The sequence below is a fragment of the Leucoraja erinacea genome, chromosome 16 (assembly GCF_028641065.1).
Source record: "Leucoraja erinacea ecotype New England chromosome 16, Leri_hhj_1, whole genome shotgun sequence".
Classification (NCBI taxonomy): domain Eukaryota; kingdom Metazoa; phylum Chordata; class Chondrichthyes; order Rajiformes; family Rajidae; genus Leucoraja; species Leucoraja erinaceus.
Window position 1 is genome coordinate 29,559,951 of NC_073392.1, and position 20,493 is coordinate 29,580,443.

At 40.5% G+C, this 20,493-nt stretch overlaps 1 protein-coding gene across 1 annotated transcript in view; it reads left to right on the forward strand.

Moving 5' to 3' along the window:
- usp4 (ubiquitin specific peptidase 4 (proto-oncogene)) overlaps nucleotides 1–20,493 on the forward strand; it is a 71,944-nt gene that overhangs the window by 33,677 nt on the left and 17,774 nt on the right. The window contains exons 8-13 of the mRNA XM_055648028.1: nucleotides 4,517–4,675; nucleotides 9,538–9,649; nucleotides 9,800–9,973; nucleotides 19,078–19,236; nucleotides 19,915–20,139; nucleotides 20,307–20,390. Of these exons, the coding sequence (XP_055504003.1) occupies nucleotides 4,517–4,675; nucleotides 9,538–9,649; nucleotides 9,800–9,973; nucleotides 19,078–19,236; nucleotides 19,915–20,139; nucleotides 20,307–20,390 (913 nt within the window). The remainder of the gene's footprint in view (nucleotides 1–4,516; nucleotides 4,676–9,537; nucleotides 9,650–9,799; nucleotides 9,974–19,077; nucleotides 19,237–19,914; nucleotides 20,140–20,306; nucleotides 20,391–20,493) is intronic.

A 20,493-nucleotide genomic window follows, 5' to 3' on the forward strand; every position in this document is an offset into this window, starting at 1 on the left:
ACTAGTCCCACCTGCCTGCGTTTGGCCCATATCCCTCTAAACCTGTCCTATCCATGTACCTGTCTAATTGTTTCTTAAATGTTGTGATTGTCCCTGCTTCAACGACCTCCTCTGGCAGTTCTTTCCATATACCTACCACTGTTTGTGTAAACATAAATTACCCCTCAAGGTTCCTATCTTTTCCCCTTCACCTTAAATCTATGTCCTCCAGTTCTTGATTCCCCTACTCTGGGCAAGAGACTCTGTGATCGATTCCTCTCCTGATTTCATACACCTTTATAAGATCACCCTTCAACCCCCTGCACTGCAAGGCATACAATCCCAGCCTGTTCAGCCTCTCCCTATAGTTCTGACCTTTCACACTGTGATATTCCCAGTCAATTTTAGGAAAGTTAAAATCTCCAACCAGTTTCTGGACCACCAATGTATTTTTTTTTACACGTTCTTTATACGTTCAAATTCCTGCCATGCTTTTTCTTCCCCCCACTTTCAATCATAAAAACATAGAAAATAGGTGCAGGAGGGGGCCATTTGGCCCTTCAAGCCACCATTTATTGTGATCATGGTTGATTATCCACAATCAGTAACCCATGCTTGCCTTCTCCCCATATCCCTTGATTCCGCTAGCCCCTAGAGCTCTATTTAACTCTCTTTTAATTTTATCCAGTGAATTGGTCTCTACTGTCTTCTGTGGCAGAGAATTCCACAAATTTAGAACTCTCTGTGTGAAAAAGTTTTTTCTCATCTCAATGGCCTCCCTTTTATTCTTAGACTGTGGCCCCTGATTCTGGACTCCCCCAACATTGGGAACATTTTTCCTGCATCTAGCTTGTCCAGTCCTTTTATAATTGTATACGTTTCTATAAGATACCCTCTCATCCTTCTAAATTCCAGTGAATACAAGCCTAGTCTTTCCAATCTTTCCTCATATGACAGTCTCGCAATCCCAGGGATTAACCTCGTGAACCTACGCTGCATTGCCTCAATAGCAAGGATGTCCTTCCTCAAATTAGGAGACCAAAACTGCACACAATACACCAGATGTGGTCTCACCAGGGCCCTGTACAACTGACGAAGGACCTCTTTACTCCTATACTCAAATCCTCCCGTTATGAAGGCCAACATGCCATTAGCTTTCTTCACTGTCTGCTGTATCTGCATGTTTACTTTCAGTGACTGGTGTACTTTTTTCCTAACTTGACACCATTGAGATAATCTGCCTTCCTTGTTCTTGCCGCCAAAGTGGATAATCTCACATTTATCTACATTATATACTGCATCTACCCACTCACTCAACCTGTCCAAGTCACCCTGCAACCTCATAGCATCCTCATCGCAGTTCACACTGCCACACAGCTTTGTGTCATCTGCAAATTTGCTAGTGTTACTTTTAATCCCATCATGTAAATCATAGTTGCGGCCCTAGCACTGATCCTTGTGGCACTCCACTCGCCACTGCCTGCCATTCTGACAGGGACCCGTTTATTCCTACTCTTTGTTTCCTGTCTGCCAACCAATTCTCTATCCATGTCAATACCCTACCCCCAATACAATGTGCTCTAATTTTGCACACTAATCTGTAGACTTTCTGAAAGTCCAGATACTCTAAATCGACTGGCTCTCCTTCATCCATTTTACTTGTCACATCCTCAAAAAATTCCAGAAGATTAGTCAAGCAGGATTTCCCCTTCATAAATCCATGCTGACTTGGACCAATCATTTTACTGCTATCCAAATGCACCGTTATTACTTCTTTAATAATTAACTCCAGCATCTTCCCCACCACATCTTCCCCACCATCAGGCTAACTGGTCTATAATTCCCCGTTTTCTCTCTCGCTCCTTTCTTGAAAAGTGGGATAACATTAGCTACCCTCCAATCCACAAGAACTGATCCTGAATCTATAAAACATTGGAAAATTGGATCAATTCGTCCACGATTTCTAGAGCCACCTCCTTGAGTGCCCTGGGATGCAGACCATCAGGCCCTGGGGATTTATCAGTCTTCTGTCCCATCAGTCTACCCAATACTATTTCGCCAATTTAATTCAGTTCTTCTGTCCCCCGAGATTCTCTGTCCTCTTGTACATCTGAGAGATTGTTTGTGTCTTCCTTTGTGAAGACAGAACCAAAGTACCTGTTCAACTTTTCTGCCATTTCCTTGTTCCCCATAATAATTTTACCTGTTTCTGCCTTCAAGAAACCCACATTTGTCTTTACTAATCTTTTTCTCTTTACATACCTAAATAAACTTTTACCATATTTCTTTATATTCTTGGCCAGTTCACCCACGTATTTCATCGTTTCACCCTCTATTGCCCTTTTTGTTACCTTCTGTTGTCCTTTGAAAGTTTCCCAATCCTCTGGCTTCCCGCTACTCTTTGCTATGTCATACACCTTTTTTTAAAGTTTTATTCCATCCCTAACTTCCCTTGTCAGCCACGGTTGCTTTACTCCCCTTAGAATCTTTCTTCCTCTTTGGAATGAAATGATCCTGCATCTTCTGGATTATCCCCAGAAATTCCTGCCATTGCTGTTCCACCGCATCATGCCTGCTAGGATCCTTTTCCAGTCGACCTTGGCCAGCTCCTCTCTTATGCCTTCATAGTCCCATTTGTTCAACTGCAACACTGACGCTTCTGATTTAACCTTCTCCCTTTCAAATTGCAGATTAAAACATCATATTATGGTCACTACCTCCTAGCGGTTCCTTTACCTTGAATTCCCTTATTAAATCTGGTTCATTAGACCACACTAAATCCTGAATTGCCTTCTCTCTGGTGAGCTTCAGTAGAAGCTGCTCTAAGAATCCATCCTGGAGGCACACTTAAAATCACTTTCTTGGGGTCCAGAACTGACCTGATTTTCCCAGTGTACCTGTATATTGAAATCTCCCATACTCACAGTGGCATTACCTTTGTTACAAGCCAATTTTAACTCCTGCTTCAATTTGTACCCTATATCCAGGCTACTGTTTGGGGGCCTGTAGATAACTCCCATTAGTGTCTTCTTGCCTTTACAATTCCTCTATTCTATCCACAGCGACTACATCGTCAGTCTCTATGTCACTCCTTGCAAGGGACTGAATTTCATCCCTCACCAGCAGAGCTACCCCTCCTCCTCTGCCCACCTGCCTGTCCTTTCTATAGGACGTATAACCCTGAATGTTCAGTTCCCAGTCCCGATCCTCCTGCTGCCATGTCTCTATAATCCCCACAATGTGATATAAAATTAAGATCATTGCCTCATGGCCTCTTGTGCCTCATTGATTTCCATACAATTGATTTTATTTTAAATATGGTTTAAATACAAGTTTAATTTCTTTTTGCATCTCAGTAAGTATAAACAGCTGAAATCCATTTGAAGTTTGTGTTGTCATCTGCTAAATTGTTCATGTGAGCCATCCTGTTCTACAGTGGTTCAATAGCTTTCCTATTGGAATTACTGTCAGTGCAAACAGTTCACTTAATCTTTGAGCGAGAAAAGGTGTCTAGGCTGATACAACCAGAGAGAAAATAATGGTGCTAGTTGTTGCTCTATCATTTTACCTACCCCACTTCTCTAAGGAGAATGAAGAAGAAGAAGAGTAAATCCAGAGGCAGCTCACTAATTTAGACAGATAAATACGTGTATGTAGGCTGAGGGACTTTCTGAGCAAGTTATATCCTTAATTGCAGCCGAAGGGCATGGAATTTGCTTGTTTGTTATCGGTTTTAACATTGAAATAGGAAAAAATAAAAATGTACCCTCAGCTCTTTTTTGGGGGGTATGGTATTTATGAAATTAGGTAAATCTACCTTTACATTTTCTTTTCTCTTTTATTCAGATGGACACTAATGACACTAGGGAGAACTGGCTGATGGCAAATTGGTGAACTGAAATTCTTGAGCCATAGTTAGAATGTTAAGAACCCTCAGTGTAAATTACTAATATAGTTGGTCTGTTTCTGTGGAAATACAAGGAACTCCAGGACTTTCCATAATGTCTTAATCAAACTATTGGTGTCTATCACCTCTTTCATTTTGAGGGCTAAACCAATGAAGCTAAATAGTTACTTGAACTGAAATCGGTATTCATGTAATGATGTTATATGATTTAAAAGTTAGTGGCATTTAATATTTGTAACAGTACACAATCATGTTTTTCATAAGTATGATATGGAAACCTATTGGGTTTAGTGGCTTTTTCATAATATCTTAAAATATAATGAGTAAACACACCAACACACATTTTCTCTATTTTTCTCCTACAATCAATGTTTATGCTGCTTTGCCCTTTTATAGAACAAACAGAGTGAGAAGTCCTTGTGATAGATGTAGTCTCTGTTACATTTGACATTCAGCAGTGATCAATTTCAGAAACAAGTTGCAAGTCCTCCCCTCCCATTTGCTGACTTACTGAGTAATTGTATTGCTTGGCATGCAAGACTACTCTAAAAAGCATTGTCTTGACAGCGTTGCCTTGCATGTGGCAATATGATTTGTAAATCCGTGTTCGTGCCTTTGTTTTTATGACAGATCCAGCACTGCCACCAGCAGAAATTTATCTACCTCTCCAAAATCCTCGACTTGCAGCAATTCATACTCGTCCTCGTCCTTGTCCTCCCCTTCTACAGTCTCTAATGGTGACAGCAACAACTCCAGCAACATATTAAACAGCTCCAGCTCCACCAGGGGGTGAGTGCACCTGTATGGTGGAAAAACATTGCCTTGATTATAACCAGTTTTTATTATTTCAGACAAAGGAATGTGATCCGATGACCTTTGAGCTTCCCAATTCATTATTCACCTAAACTTGTTTTTCCTCTTCTGTTCATTTATCCTATTTGGTTGCCCTACACGTTTTCACACAAGGAAAATTAGGCTGTGGGCCGAGCATCAAAAATGTGTCTAGAAATAGGATTTTGTGACCCAAGTCACCAAACTACATGAAATTTTCCACAGATTTGGATGAAATATAATTGAGAAGGAAGTCATAACTCGGAATTGCCGAAAGTTGCACATTAATCAATTAAACTAATTAGAAAATGAGATCGGGAAAATAAGCGCCATCTAGTGGCCAATGCCCGTATTACACCATGGGCAGCCTATTTCCGTGTTGCAGTCCATTTAAACTATATATTATACCAATATAGATATATATAGATATAGATATATATAGATATATATATGTAACCTGTAAATATGAATGTAATCATATATAATTAAGTATAATTATATTATATAAAAATAATATGATGAATATAATTGTGAGTGTGTTTTTTTAATGACACTGTCGCAGAGGTCCTGCTCCTGAACCAGCCTAATTAATGGGTTAGGGCAGTTCTTGTGGGTTCCTTCCTTTACTGAACCCCACTGACTGCCAGTGTGCAGAGTGGGGGTAACGGCCATAGTGGGACTGGGGCAGTGCCAGGCAGGCATGTTCCAGTTGCTTTAATAGGAAATTAAATGAGACTGCAGCAGATGTCCCAGGTTTTAAGTGCTCATGAACCTGCCTAATTAAAGGGTCAGGACAGATCCTCTAGGTTTCCCCATTTACTGAACCCCGCTGACTGCCAAAGTGGGGAGAGTGGGGGTGACGGCCATAGTGGGACTGGGGCAGTGCCAGACCTGTAAGAGACCTGTCTTATTTCTGATGTAAATGTCGCATCCTGTCCAAGAATCGAATGCTCTGATGTTTACTCGATGAATATTCATTTTAAGCTACAATGAGCTATTACACCATGGGCAGCCTATTTCCATGTTGCAGTCCATTTAAACTATATATATATATATATACATTATATATGTTTATATATATATATAACCTGTAAATATGAATGTAATCATATATAATTAAGTATAATTATATTATATAAAAATAATATGATGAATATAATTGTGAGTGTGTTTTTTTAATGACACTGTCGCAGAGGTCCTGCTCCTGAACCAGCCTAATTAATGGGTTAGGGCAGTTTTTGTGGGTTCCTTCCTTTACTGAACCCCACTGACTGCCAGTGTGCAGAGTGGGGGTGACGGCCATAGTGGGACCGGGGCAGTGCCAGACCTGTAAGAGACCTATCTTATTTCTGATGTAAATGTCACATCCTGGCCAAGAATCGAATGCTCTGATGTTTACTCGATGAATATTCATTTTAAGCTACAATGAGCTTATATTTATGTTATAGCCCCCCTTCCTTTGGTGCCTTTGCAAATGAGGGCTATTACCTTTAACCTAAAAGAACCCTAAAAGTGATGTATTGTTTATCTCTAGTTTGTGTGTGTGTCTGTGTGTGCCTTTCAAACATGTATCTGTGGCTGTGTGTATGTACGTGTGGATGGATGTATGTGTGCATGTATGTTTGGATGTGTAAATGTATGTCTGTGTGAATGGATCTGTGTGTGCGGATTTATGTGTGCATGTATGTGTGTGTTTGCATGCATGGAAGTGTGCGTATGGATGGATGTGTGTGTGTGGATGTGCGTATGTATGTATGTGTGGATCGGTGGGTGGATTGTCGCAGTCATTCACCGGCACGCCATTATCATAAGTAATTCACTCATTGTTTAAATAATTTGACCAAATAAACAGTGAAACGATCCACATTAAAATAAAACTTTATATAATCATTTTTTTCCACAATTTATTTATTTTGTGTACTTTGAACATTTACAAATGATGCAATGCGCTGGTAAGACATGCCTGCGGTCAGTGTGATCGACAGTTGCTGTTTGTTGACTATGACTTGTCATGGATCGAAGCAGTCTCTTTGGGGCCGGCTCATCTGCTTCACCATCAGGAACTGCCTCTTGAGGTGATTCACCTGCTTCAGGCTTTTCAGCGTCTTGAACTCAATTGAAAGAGGAAAACGAAAACAGAAAAGGAATGAAAAGTAAAATAAATCAACATCCTCAAATATATCTTTTCATTTTTCAAAGTAACATCATATGACCATAAGTAAAAAGATTTGTTGTTTGAGTCCTATCATTACCTTTCTTCCTTCTAGACTTTGCTATCGCTCGATTTATTGTTGTTATGTTGCAGAAGCACTTTGCATGATAACCCGGGATACACTGTTGCCTCCTAATAATAGAAGATAATATGTGTCAGGGTGTATTTTACATCTTTTCATGTTTTATATTATGTAAGACAATATTGACATATCAATGAGGAAATTAAACATGTATGCATGTCCAGGTAGATGGGATGGCAAGTCTGCAAATTATCAAATTAGTGTTCATTAAAGCACAGTGAATGTCCACACAAAAGACTTTTGTGTGGACAGGCTCTGATGCGTGGAGGGGCAGAAGCTGCAGAAAAAAAAAATCTCATATCACTTAGGTCTGCATGGACTTCGATTCATAAAATGTCAATCTCTTCTTAATGTCAATGAGACTGCCACTGTAATTTACAGCCATAGATAAGACTTCAAGTGCAGGAGCAGAGGGTGCAGAATAGCTAGAGAAAGAAACATCTCATAGTACTTGGGTCTGCATGGACTTCAATTCATAAAGTGTCAACCTCTATTTAATGTCAATGAGACTTACACTGTAATTTACTACAATTGATAAGTTATTTCAAGTTTCAGTAGAGGCTACAGAAAAAAAAAATCTCATAGTCATTAAGTCTGCATGGACTTCAATTCATAAAATTTAAACCTCTTCTTAATGTTAATGAGAATAACAATAGGTTACTACCATAGAAAAACTAGTTCAAGTTCACATACCCCCAAATTCATTTCTACAGAAAAATCAACCATTTCTGACCATTTCTCACTGCAATAGAAGCCTATAAATAGCGATCGATATCCCTCCGTTTTTCTCCCGTGGTCAGGATCTGAAAACGGCCGCTACAGTCGGCACTATGTACAGCCTTTCCCCCCCCCCCCCCCCCCCCCCCCCCCGCCCGCGCCCGCGGAGATGATCAGCGGCTCCGCGTTCGCGAATTGGCCGCTTCTTAATTGAGACCTAGGCCCCGCGTTCGGAGCACTTTTTCCCGGTAAGTTATCGCAGGCAGCTTCGAGATTAGCTGTTAAAGACTTATTAGACTACAACGCGCTGGCATTAGTGACAATTGACTGTGTTATGGAAACATATAGTTTTGGCCCTCAATTTCATGAATGGATGAATTGATTAATTAATTAATTAATTGCTTGATTAATTTATTCACATTATAGAAGGGTGCAATTAAATTAATTAAACTCCATACAGATAGATTTTCATAAATTCAGACTTTAGATCTTACCTTTCAAGAGTTGATGCCTGGGTGTCTTCTTTGTGTTGGAGCACCTCAGCAGCGACTTTGCTTTCAAGGCTTTCTTCTACTTCAATCCACTTAGCAGCACATTCTTCAGCCTTTTTAATGCTTTTCTCACTAAATTCAATTACTCTGCTGCAAGTTTCCACGACATGTATTCCACAGAACAACAAATTAGAATCTCCAGTAAAACAGGCATCTGCAGAGGCAACCTCAGCCATGTTGTGTGCTAGCCTGAAGCAAAGCTCGTGATTGGCCAACTGGCATACAACTCAATGTTAAACGTGCTTTGATTGGACGGTTTTTCTCTAATTTAATTTTTTTTAAATGTGCAAGTCTTCTTCATGACGAGTTTCAGGGATGATTTATATAATTTTTTTTACACAGTATGTGAAAATTTAATGTAGTTTTGTGGGTCACAAAATTGTAGAATAAAGCTCCTCGGCCCACAGCCTAAATGCCAAAGAAAACAAAAACCAAGCAGCAGACTGAGATTGCTGATATCTGCTTCATTAACTCAAAATTCAATCCTAAATTAGATGAATCCCTGCACACTCAACCTTTATTAAATCAAAAGTAGTTCATTGCTCCACCTTTCAGAAATTTCAAAAGAATCTTGTTTTGCTAATTTTTTACTGAATAACTGAGTGAATTATCCTTAAAAGTTTTGTTGTTCTAGAATTATTAACCCCTTGATGAAAAAATAACCCACTCTTTCTGCAGTAGTACGATTTTGTTATAAACTTTTCAATTATAATTTTGATCTCTCCTGTACATTTATCCATGAAAATGAATTTTTTAAGCCTGACTTTCTTGAAGAAAATAGTTTTATTCCTTACATATTTCAAGTAAAGTTGTCTGCAATTAAATGTATCACCACATTTACAGAGAATGATCAAATTTTGCCCACTGTCTTAACAAACATCTATGAGAGAATATTCTTTATACTAAATTAAAATGTACATTGGTTAATTTTACTGGTTTGGGACAGTACCACAAAAAAAATAATTGCATGACTGTAATTGCTTTATTTGCTGTCGTTTGTATTGTAGCTGCTTCAAATAATTTTAATCTTATTTTTAATTTCAGAGGCAAAATCTCTGTAATTAATTCCATGTCTTGTGGGAGAATACTTTTGATTTTTCGATGTTAAATATTAAATGTTTTATGCTGTCTTGTGTAATTGTCCAAGATGGCAGATACTTTAACATACAAACTTCTGTTTGCATGCAACTTCTGAAAAAGCATAATTAATACTGTTTTTCAACATACGAGAATTCAATTGGTGTTTTTTTTTTTTCAGATCAAGTGGATATGGTTCTATGAACAGTAGTTATAGGGAATCACCGAGTCAAGCAGGCCTTTGTGGCCTTAGTAACCTTGGTAATACATGCTTCATGAATTCAGCATTGCAGGTGAGACTCCACAGATTTTAATGTTTTTGTTGCTGGTGAAACATTCATATTTTTACACTTAAGTTGTGAACTTATTCCCTGCCGACCAACATAGTAGTGGGGACCGAATTAAAGATGATTAAGAACAATTTCAATTTTGGTTTCTTTCAGTGTTTGAGTAACACTGGTCCATTGACGGATTACTTTCTACAAGGCAAGTATGAAGAGGAGCTAAATCGGGAGAACCCTTTGGGGATGAGAGGAGAAATTGCTGAGGCATATGCTGAGCTCATCAAACAGATGTGGTCGGGAAGAAATGTTTATGTGGCACCACGAATGTTCAAAGTAAGTCTTTATCCACTGTATTCTCGAGGAGGGGGAGGGGGGGAGAGAGAGGGAGAGGGCAGACTCGAACTCAGCGAGTGGGCAGCGCAGACACTAAGTGGGTGGGGCCGACTGCGAGTGGGCTGCGGACCTCGGTAGCGCTCGGAACCTCGCGGGACCTCTGAAGCGGCTGGGCTGCAGGCGGGACAGGGTGGACGGCTGGTGGACGAGTGCAAGTCAAATGCGAGGGGTGGGGAACAAATGACTGCGAGTCAGGGGGGGCATAACTCGCAGCCCGTGGAAAAAAATGCCCAGCAGGCTGCGCGTTGATAACACTCCGCAGTGGGCCGCGAGGAGAAGAGCCATTGTGACATCATCAGCTCGTTAGCTTTAAAAAAGATTTCAGTTTTGTGAACAATTTTAATAATTAACTCAAGAAATAATGAATCAAATTTTCAGATGAGGCGATTTTTGAGATCATGTGATAAATCTATTGGAATATGTAAAAATTTCACCGTTAGCGCATCGTGTTTTTGAGGAGATATTAATCATTAGAGCCAGGATTTTGCCATAAATGCCATGTGTCTTTTCATGCCTTTTTTGATGATTTCACCAGGATAATGCCTTTTTCAAGATCGAGTGCCTAAATCTGCCTTTTTTTGCTGTTTTGCTCAAAGGTCGTGCTATTTTCTCTAGTTGTACCGTGATTTCTTGGATCTTGGAAACTTTATTGTCATTCAGATCTTTCGGTCTGAACAAAATTTTGTTGCCTCGCAGTCATACATATAATAAAGTAACAAAACACACAATAAACACAAATTTAATATCCACCACAGTGAGTTCACCAGACACCTCCTCACTGTGTTGGAAGGCAAAAGTCTTAAGTCTTTGTCTCTTCCCTCCTTGTTCTCCCTCTGCGCTGAGGCAATCCAGGCCTCCGATGTTGTGACCCCCACCGGGTGATGGTGCTTTAGTCCTGCGGCTCAACCGTGCTTCGCAAACGGGCCGGTTCAATCTCCGCGGCCCGGGGTGGTCGAAGCTGCCGCCCTCCAGTCCAGCGGAAGAAGCTGTTGCCGCGGGAGCTCCAGAAAAACAGGTTACCAACCTGTGACCTGCGAGCTCCCGACGATGTTGTCTACTGGGCCCGCGGCCGAACCTCCGAAGTCGGGTCACTGCCGCCGTCTATTTCAATGACGTATTCTATATTATCATATTAATATTAATGTTATTATTAACGTGTTAACATAGTATAACTTACAAGAAAATTTCCACCACCGGGGCGAAACCGTGGGCGCCACCGCCAGTCATTCATTCGTTCATGCTGCTGCCCGCTGGTTCAGCCTTCTCCAAGATCTATTTACGAAAGAACTGCAGATGCTGGAAAAATCGTAGGTAGACATAAAATGCTGGAGAAACTCAGCAGGTGAGGCAGCATCAATGGAGAGAAGAAATAGGCGACGTGTCTGGTCGAGACCCTTCTTCAGACTGATGGGAGGGGGGGGGGGGGGGAAGGTAGAGACATGTAGAAAAAAGAGAGGCAGAGACAGTAGGACTAGAAGGAGAGCTGGAAAGGGTGAGGGGGAGGAGGGAGAAGACGAGGGCTATCTAAAATTAGAGAAGTCAAATGTTGATATCGCTGGGGTGCAGACTACACAAGCGAAATACCCAAGCTGTCTCCTCACTACATTTACTGCTGGCTCCAGTCGCAAATCTGAGTTTTCGAGTGGTCTGTGCAAGACATTCATTGATGCTGGAATTCCATTTGGAAATTGGAAAACAAATCTCTGAGTTTTTTTAAAGAAATAGAACATACACCAAGCGAGTCATAATTACGGAAAAATTATGTTGACATCAACTTCAACATTGTTGTGCAGAAAATTAGAGTTGAAGTTGCATGCAAAATAATATGGATCTCAATAGACGAAACAACCGATGTTGTGAGGAGATATGTTGCCAATGTGGTCATCGGTACACTGGAGGCAGGTCAACCATCAAAGGAGTATTTGTTGACATTGGAAATATTGGAGAGGTCAAACAGCTCAACTATTACTCAGTTGTTTACATCTTCACTTGCTGATCTTTGGCCAGAAGATATAAAACACGAGAATGATCTTCTGTTTGTGACTGATGCAGCTCTGAAAATTAAAAAAAAGCTGCTCATGCTCTTAAAGTTTTATTCCCCCAAAATGTTGCATTTGATATGCTCAGCTCAAGGACTTCATCGAATTGTCAAGCACATACATAGTTTGTTTCCAAACGTCGATCGCCTAGTTTCCAATGTTAAGAAAATCTCCCTCAAAGCATGTTCAAGGAAATGGCACCCGAGATCTCCTCAGCCCGTTTTGACTAGGTGGGGTACATGGCTCTCTGCTGTACTCTACTATGCTGCAAATTTCGAAAACATAAAATAATTTGTCAACTGTTTTGAAGAAGAATCTGCTGCAGTCAGGATCGTCAGTGAAATCATGCACCTCCACCGCATTCCTCCACCGCGATCTTGTGTTTATTGCTTCCAATTTTGCAAACTTCCCACAAACTATCACTTCCCTTGAGAAATGTGGCAAAACATTAGTGAATAACTTGCAGGTTTTCAACAAATTAATTGACGATATCCGTCTAATTCCTGACGATGTAGGTAAAGATATACAAGGAAAATGTGAGAGGGTGATTTTAGCTAACAAAGATCTTGAAGAAATACAAAACATAGCTAAAGTTCTCAAAGGTAGTTGCACAAGATATTGACATGAATATAGAGTCTGTAGCTTGTTTTGGGTATGCACCAGTGACCTCAGCTGAGGTAAAAATACGTTTTTCCACAACTGAAGCATTTTCTGTCTGAGGCGGCATAATTTAACACCAGATAATTTGAAAAAAATGCTTGTAATTATGTGCAACCAGGCAACTTTGGTCATTTAATGTAGAATACCTTTACATGATCATTTTTAACCATATTTTGGGGGGTGGAAAAACATGCCTTTTCATGCGTCTTTTTTGTCAAGAAGCGCCTTTTTCATGCCTTTTTTGCAATTCTATTATGCCTTTTTGCCTGCCTATTTCAGAGTCTCTTAGCGCCTAAACATCCTGGCTAGTATTAATCACAGACTAACAAGACACACACACACACACACACACTATTATTATACTAGACCAAGTGCAGACCCGTTGGGTTTGTTTCCCCAACGGGCGTTTGTGTGGGGGGGGCTGTGGCATTTTACACTCACACTAACCACCCCCCAAACACACAGGTGGGGGGGGGGGGGGGGGACGGGGTGGGAAGAGGGGAGGGTGAGGAGAGGGGAGGGAGGGGAGAGGAGGAGGAGGAAACTGGAGAGATTTGGGAGGGAAAGTAGAGTGGGGTAGGGGTACTACCTTCTGTGGCAGAGAATTCCAGAGATTCACCAATCTCTGTGTGAAAAATGTTTTTATCATCTCGGTCATAAAAGATTTCCCCCTTATCCTTAAACTGTGAACCCTTGTTCTGGACTTCCCCAACATCGGGAACAATCTTCCTGCATCTAACCTGTCCAACCCCTTAAAAATTTTGTAAGTTTCTACAAGATCACCCCTCAATCTTCTAAAATCTAGCGAGTACAAGCCGAGTCTATTCAGTCTTTCTTCATATGAAAGTCCTGACATCCCAGGAATCAGTCTGGTGAACCTTCTCTGTACTCCCTCTATGGCAAGAATGTCTTTGGGCATTGTGACATCACACAATGGAACGTTCACCAGGTGCTGGTGCTCCTGCAAAGGCATATGTAAATGGATCCATTCCGATTGGACATATGTGAACATTGGGCATTGTGACATCACACGATGGAACCAATCAAAAGGAAGAAAGGCAGGCAGCTGGACGGACGGCGGCAGCCACACAGTTTTAAATATAGACTAGACCAAGTGCAGACCCGTTGGGTCTGTTTCCCCAACGGCGTTTGCGCGGGGGGGGGGGGGGGGGGGGGGGGGCTGCGGCATCACACTCGCATTAACCGCCCCCCAAACACACAGGGGGGGGGAGGGGGGGTGAGAAGAGGGGAGAGGAGGAGGAGGAAACGGGACAGATTTGGGAGGGAAAGGAGAGCGGGGTAGGGGGTGAGAGAGGGGTATGGGGAGAGAGATGTGGGGGAGAGGGAGGGGGAGAAAGGGGAAAGAGTGGGGAGGGAAGGGAGAAAGGGGAAAGTGGGGAGGGAAGGGGGAGAGGTAGAAGAGTGGGGAGGGAGGAGGAGAGGGGTAGGGGGAGTGATGGAAGAGGGACAGGGGGAAGGAGGAAGGGGGCGGGTGGAGAGAGGGAAGGGGGTGGGGTAGAGAGGGAAGGGGGGTGTGGGAGAGAGGGATAGGTGGGAGAGGGGTGAAGAGAGGGAAACATAGAAATTAAGTGCAGGAGTAGGCCATTCGGCCCTTCGAGCCTGCACCACCATTCAATATGATCATGGCTGATGATCCAACTCAGTATCCTGTACCTGCCTTCTCTCCATACCCCCTGATCCCTTTAGCCACAAGGGCCACATCTAACTCCCTCTTAAATATAGCCAATGAACTGGCCTCAACTACCTTCTGTGGCAGAGAATTCCACAGATTCACCACTCTCTGTGTAAAAAAAGATTTTCTCATCTTGGTCCTAAAAGACTTCCCTCTTATCCTTAAACTGTGACCCCTAGTTCTGGACTTCCCCAACATTGGGAATAATCTTCCTGCATCTAGCCTGTCCAACCCCTTAAGAATTTTGTTTTATTTCTATAAGATCCCCCCTCAATCTTCTAAATTCTAGCGTGTACAAGCCGAGTCTATCCAGTCTTTCTTCATATGAAAGTCCTGCCATCCCAGGAATCAATGTGGTGAACCTTCTCTGTACTCTATGGCAAGATTATGTTTATTTCATAGTGAGAATGCATGTAAACAAAATCCCATAACTATCAATGCGAGGCATGTTGTAAGAGATGTTGAAATCCAATTTCCATCTCGTAGAAAAAACCCCACGATTGGCTAATTACAATGAGAAATATTTTCTATTTAGTTTTCATACAGTGGACAAAAAAACCCACTGCCATTTGTTAGACTAGTATTTCCACTCCACTGCAAACTCGTGGAATGATATTCTAAGCATGCCACCAGATTTTGAACATTTTTAGTCTTAATCCAATGTGGATATTAAAACCAGAATATGCAAATATTTTTTAGTATCTGCACTTTGGAACTTTGTGGGGCTGTAACAAATCAAGAACTTTATTCCATGTAATCAATCAAAGATCCAACGACAAAATAATGGAACACAATATTCTGAATTTCACTGGTTATTGCCAGCATTTCCAAATAGAACATGCAACATTAAGTTCTACATGTTCACTCCTAAAAATTAAACTGGAGGATTTGCCAGCAATTTTATTCATGCCTTGTTTTACTGGGATCTACAGCATTGCACTTGAGGACTGATGCAGGATCAAACTCCTCAATTATTTTATTGTAGGGTATTGCACGAGGAGACAAAGGATTTTTAAGGAGTCTGAAGAAGTATCCCAACCCGAGACATCATCTATCCATGTTTTTCAGAAATCTCCGTCTTAAAAATATCGATTGACTTGACCTCCACAGCCTTCAATGGGAATAAATTTCACATTCATCAGAGGTTAGCAAATATGTGGAATTCATTGCCACAGATGGCTGTGGGGGCTAATATATTTTTAAGGCGGAGATTGATAGATTCTTGATTAGTATGGGTGTCAGGGGTTCTGGGCAGAAAAATAAGATTGAGAGGGAAGGATATATCAGCCATTATTGAATGACGGAGTAGACTTGATGGACCGAATGGCCTAATTCTGCTCCTATAACATAACCTGCTGAGTTACTCCTGCGCTTTGTCCTTTATTTGTAAACCAGTATCTGCAGTTTCTTGTTTCTACAAGGGCTTTTAATTGCTATTTTGCATTGGTTTGCAATTTAATTATTTTAAATGATTAATTATTTACTTAAAGTACTTTAAAGGTCTCTGCATGTCTTAAGAAATCGAAGCAGGATAGGCCATTAGGATCCTCACAAGCTATATCATTCAGTAGGATTGTGATTCGTCCTTCACCTCGCTGCCACTTTGCAGCACTAAAAGCCCTGTCCCATGGTACGAGTTCATTCCAAGAGCTCTCCCGAGTTTAAAAAAAATCAAACTCGTGGTAAGCACGGAGAATGAACATAGCGGGTACGTCGGAGCTCGGGGACATCTTACCAGATCGTAGCGCTAACAGCAAGTACTCGGGAAGACTCGTGAAGATTTTTCAATATGTTGAAAAATGTTCACGAGAGCCCCGAGCACCGACGAGCGGCCATTACCATAAATCTCCGAGTTCGAATCAGGGCAAACTCGGGAGAGCTCTTGGAATGAACTCGTACTGTGGGACAGGGCTTTAACTCCATGTCCCTCAATTTGTGCAAAGACACTTCTTTCTGCCTCTGTTGTGAATGGATAATTATTTACTTTGAAACTGTGACCCTTAGTTCTACACCTATTCAAGGGAAACATCAGCCCTGCATCTACCTTATCAAGCCTCATAAGATGTTAGTCAGCTGATATCCATTTTTAACGCCAGAGATTATACAGCGTCCTCCATAATGTTTGTGACAAAGATCCATCATATACTTATTTGCCTCTGTACTCTATAATTTGAGATTTGTAATAGAAAAAAATCACATGTGGTTAAAGTGCACATTGTTAGATTTTAATAAAGGCAATTTTTATACATTTTGGTTTCACCATGTAGAAATTACAGCAGTGTTTAGATATAGACCCCCCCATTTCAGGGCACCACAATGTTTGGGACACAGCAATGTCATGTAAATGAAAATAGTCATGTTTAGTATTTTGTTGCATATCCTTTGCATGCAATCACTGCTTGGTCTGCGATTCATGGACATCACCAGTTGCTGGGCGTCTTCTCTGGTGATGCTCTGCTAGATCTGTATTGCAGCCATCTTTAGCATGCTTGTTTTGGGGGCTAGTCCCCTTCAGTGTTATCTTCAGCATATAAAAGGCATGCTCAATTGGGTTCAGATCAGGTGATTGACTTGGTCACTCAAGAATTTACCATTTTTTAGCTTTGAAAAACTAAAGGATCTGCCCAAGATCCAAAGCATACTACCTCATCTGTGAGAACACGGTGGTGGGGGTGTTATGGCCTGGGAATGTATGGCTGCTGAAGGTACTGGCTCACTTATCTTCACTGATGATACAACTGCTGATGGTAGTAGCATAATTAATTCTGAAATGTATAGACACATCCTATCTGCTCGAGTTCAAACAAATGTCTCAAAACTCATTGTGCGACTGTTCATTCTACAGCAAGACAATGATCCCAAACATAATGCTGAAGCAACAAGGTAGTTTTTCAAAGCTAAAAAATGGTCAATTCTTGAGTGGCCAAGTCAATCACCCGATATGAATCCAATTGAGTGACCCAGTCAAAAGCCTGACCATATCGCTAAACTCCAGGATGTGGAAAGCCAGTAAGATTAGCCCTCTGCATCCAGAATAGGTTTTCTATCGTGGGGAAAAACATGGTCATCAATTTATTGAGGAAGGACCAGGTCACCAAGGCTAACAAATCAATGTGATCCAAAATCAACAGCTACATTTGAACATTAGCTTCAAGGAAACAAACAATGCAAAATGTGGCCAGCATTTCATAATGTTACTTGTAAATAATTTAAATAATGCTCTGCATTTTGTCTCACCTATAATGATTTTTCCAGTTATTTGCCTGCCTTCGAAGCTTACAGTCAACTGCACAGTCAGACAAGGACAGGAACAATAAATTACATGCAATTTGTAATCTGAGCCAATAATGGATATTCGTTAGAGATACTAAGTCTTTCATAATGAGTAAAAAGGAAATTGAGCCAATGCTAGCCTTTATTGTCAAGTAAAGTCATGACATAAGATCACAAAGGTGGTTCATGAACTCCAAAAGCACTAACGAGAATACATATATTCTGATCCATTAATAATCATGTAAAGGATTGAAAATTGTTTGCTTCAAAATCTTTTTTTTTGCCTAAATTCATTTGAGCATTCTTGTCTTTTGGTGTGGATGACATAAAATCATAAAAATTGTACTGTATGGAAATGGGCCTACCTCACCTATGCCAATTGTGATGCCTATTTGTGCTAATCTCATTTATTTTCATTTGGTCCTTATCCCCTTTTCTAACAGTCCAACTACCTTTTAACTTTGTGTATTTGCCTCTACCACTATATCTGCCAGCAACTTCCAGACTACCAGCACCCTCTGTGGAAATACTTACCTCCTTGGTTGTCCTTTTAAATTTCCTTCCCTCTCACAAACCTTTGCTCTCTAGTTTTTCTTGATCCTGACCTGGGGAAAAAAGATGCTGACTAATTTATCTATGCCCTTTATTATTTAATTAAACCTCAGCACACCATTTAGAAAAGTGCTCCTATAAAGAGCAAGCGTGCAAATAGTGAGCCTGGGCACTTGCTGCACAGCAGTTGCCAGGTGGCGACTTCCTGTGGGACATAGCTCTTCTACCAACTCATGAAATAAATATTTGTGATTTGGGTTTTTTACATATATCCACGTCCCAATCAATATTTTGCTACTGGTTTTTATTGACAAGCAGTTAATCATCTATAGCGTGAAAATTGTTTTCTAAAGAACAGTAGGCAAGTATTGTAATAGATTAGGGTTATAAAATGCATAGGTTGCAGAAGGCATGGATCTTAAAATAATTTGCACCTGGTGCTCTCATGTAGTCCACTTGTTCATCGTTAGATGAGTTGTGTGAGTCATCTTGATATTTAAGGTTTTCGGCCCAAGGTCTTGAACAAACTGGTTACCATTAAAATGTTTCTTCTTCTTTCGTGTGGCGTGCACAGCCTAAATTTGTCGGACAACTTGTTCTATTTGATCTTCCATTTGTGCACGTCGAGTTGATTGCATTAGTTGAAGCAGGGCGGACCACGTGAAGGTTGCAATCTTCCACCCCATTAAAATGTTTGAATTAACTTTATGTTTTTACTGGAATCTCAATATGTCTGTGCTACAATTCCAATCATTAATTATTTCAAATAAGCATTCCTTTAACTTAAATTGAAACAATGGTGTGAATATTTTTCTTTCTCTCTTCAGACACAGGTTGGATGTTTTGCTCCCCAGTTTTCAGGATACCAGCAACAGGATTCTCAAGAGTTGCTTGCATTTCTTTTAGATGGTTTACATGAAGATTTAAATCGTGTGAAGAAAAAACCCTACTTAGAACTTAAAGATGCCAATGGTAGGGAAGATGAGGTGAGTCTTGTTCTGAATAATCTATTTTAAAGGATGCATTTTTAATGTAAGGTATATTTTGCATCACACAGTTGCTTCAAATTTTAACTTCCAACTATTTTTGTCCGTCAGTTAGACCGTGGAGATTTTGCTTATGGTAAATCCATCAATAATTACTGGAACATGCTCAAAGGGTATGGGTAACAAGGCAATATGTGTTCTTAAGTACTTCCCAATTTATTCAAAAGTTGCTGGGTGTCTTCAGTTGAAATACAAAGAAAAAAACTACTGTATTGTAATTTCTGCTTGATTATAGTGTTATGCTGGTCTCCAGCTCAAAGTATTATGGATATAACGGCTGCCCCCATTATCCAGGCCAAAATTTCCATGCATTGTCTTGTGTTATCGAGTTGTAATCTTTTAATTTTGGATGTTAAACCAAGCTTTTATACACACATGATTAAAGTCGTGCCTCGTACAGGTACAGGATGAAGCAAATTATTTTTAGTGCAAGATAAATTCCAATTAAATAGAGTCCAAGGGGTAATGAGGTACATGTTAGCTCAGGACCGCACTCTAGTTGATGATAGGTAGGTGAAAGTGCTTTGATAATCCTGAACACGCAGTGTGGTCCATTATAATGCAAGCTCTTTATGCATAAATGTGGCTTACAAATGTTTTTGTCCTTTTTGATTATAGTTAGTCGCCACAGAAGCTTGGGAAAACCACAGATTAAGGAACAACTCCATCATTGTAGATATCTTCCATGGGCTATTTAAATCTACTCTAGTTTGTCCAGAATGTTCAAAAGTTTCTGTGACTTTTGACCCATTCTGTTATTTAACGCTGCCATTACCTATGAAGAAGGACCGCACCATGGAAATCTTCCTGGTGAGGGCTGACCCAAAGTCAAAGCCAACGCAGGTTTGCTTACTTTCTCTGTATGAATTAAACATTATCATTAAACATTTTAAACGTCATTATACAATTATACAACAAGAAAATAATGTCACTTGCTGGCACTAAATACATGTTTTTCTTTGAATTATTTTGTATTGTATTACTCTATTAATGGGCTGCTTATTTTACAGTATAGGGTAATTGTCCCAAAGCTGGGTACAATTTCTGATTTATGTACAACGCTTTGTCAGATCTCTGGAGTTGCTGCAGAAAAGGTAAGGTGTTCCAGTTTTATTCAAATATTACATTTTACAATTAAAATCATCCATTAATTTAGAAATCGTTTTTATTTTGCAACATCCTAGAAAGACTTGAAAG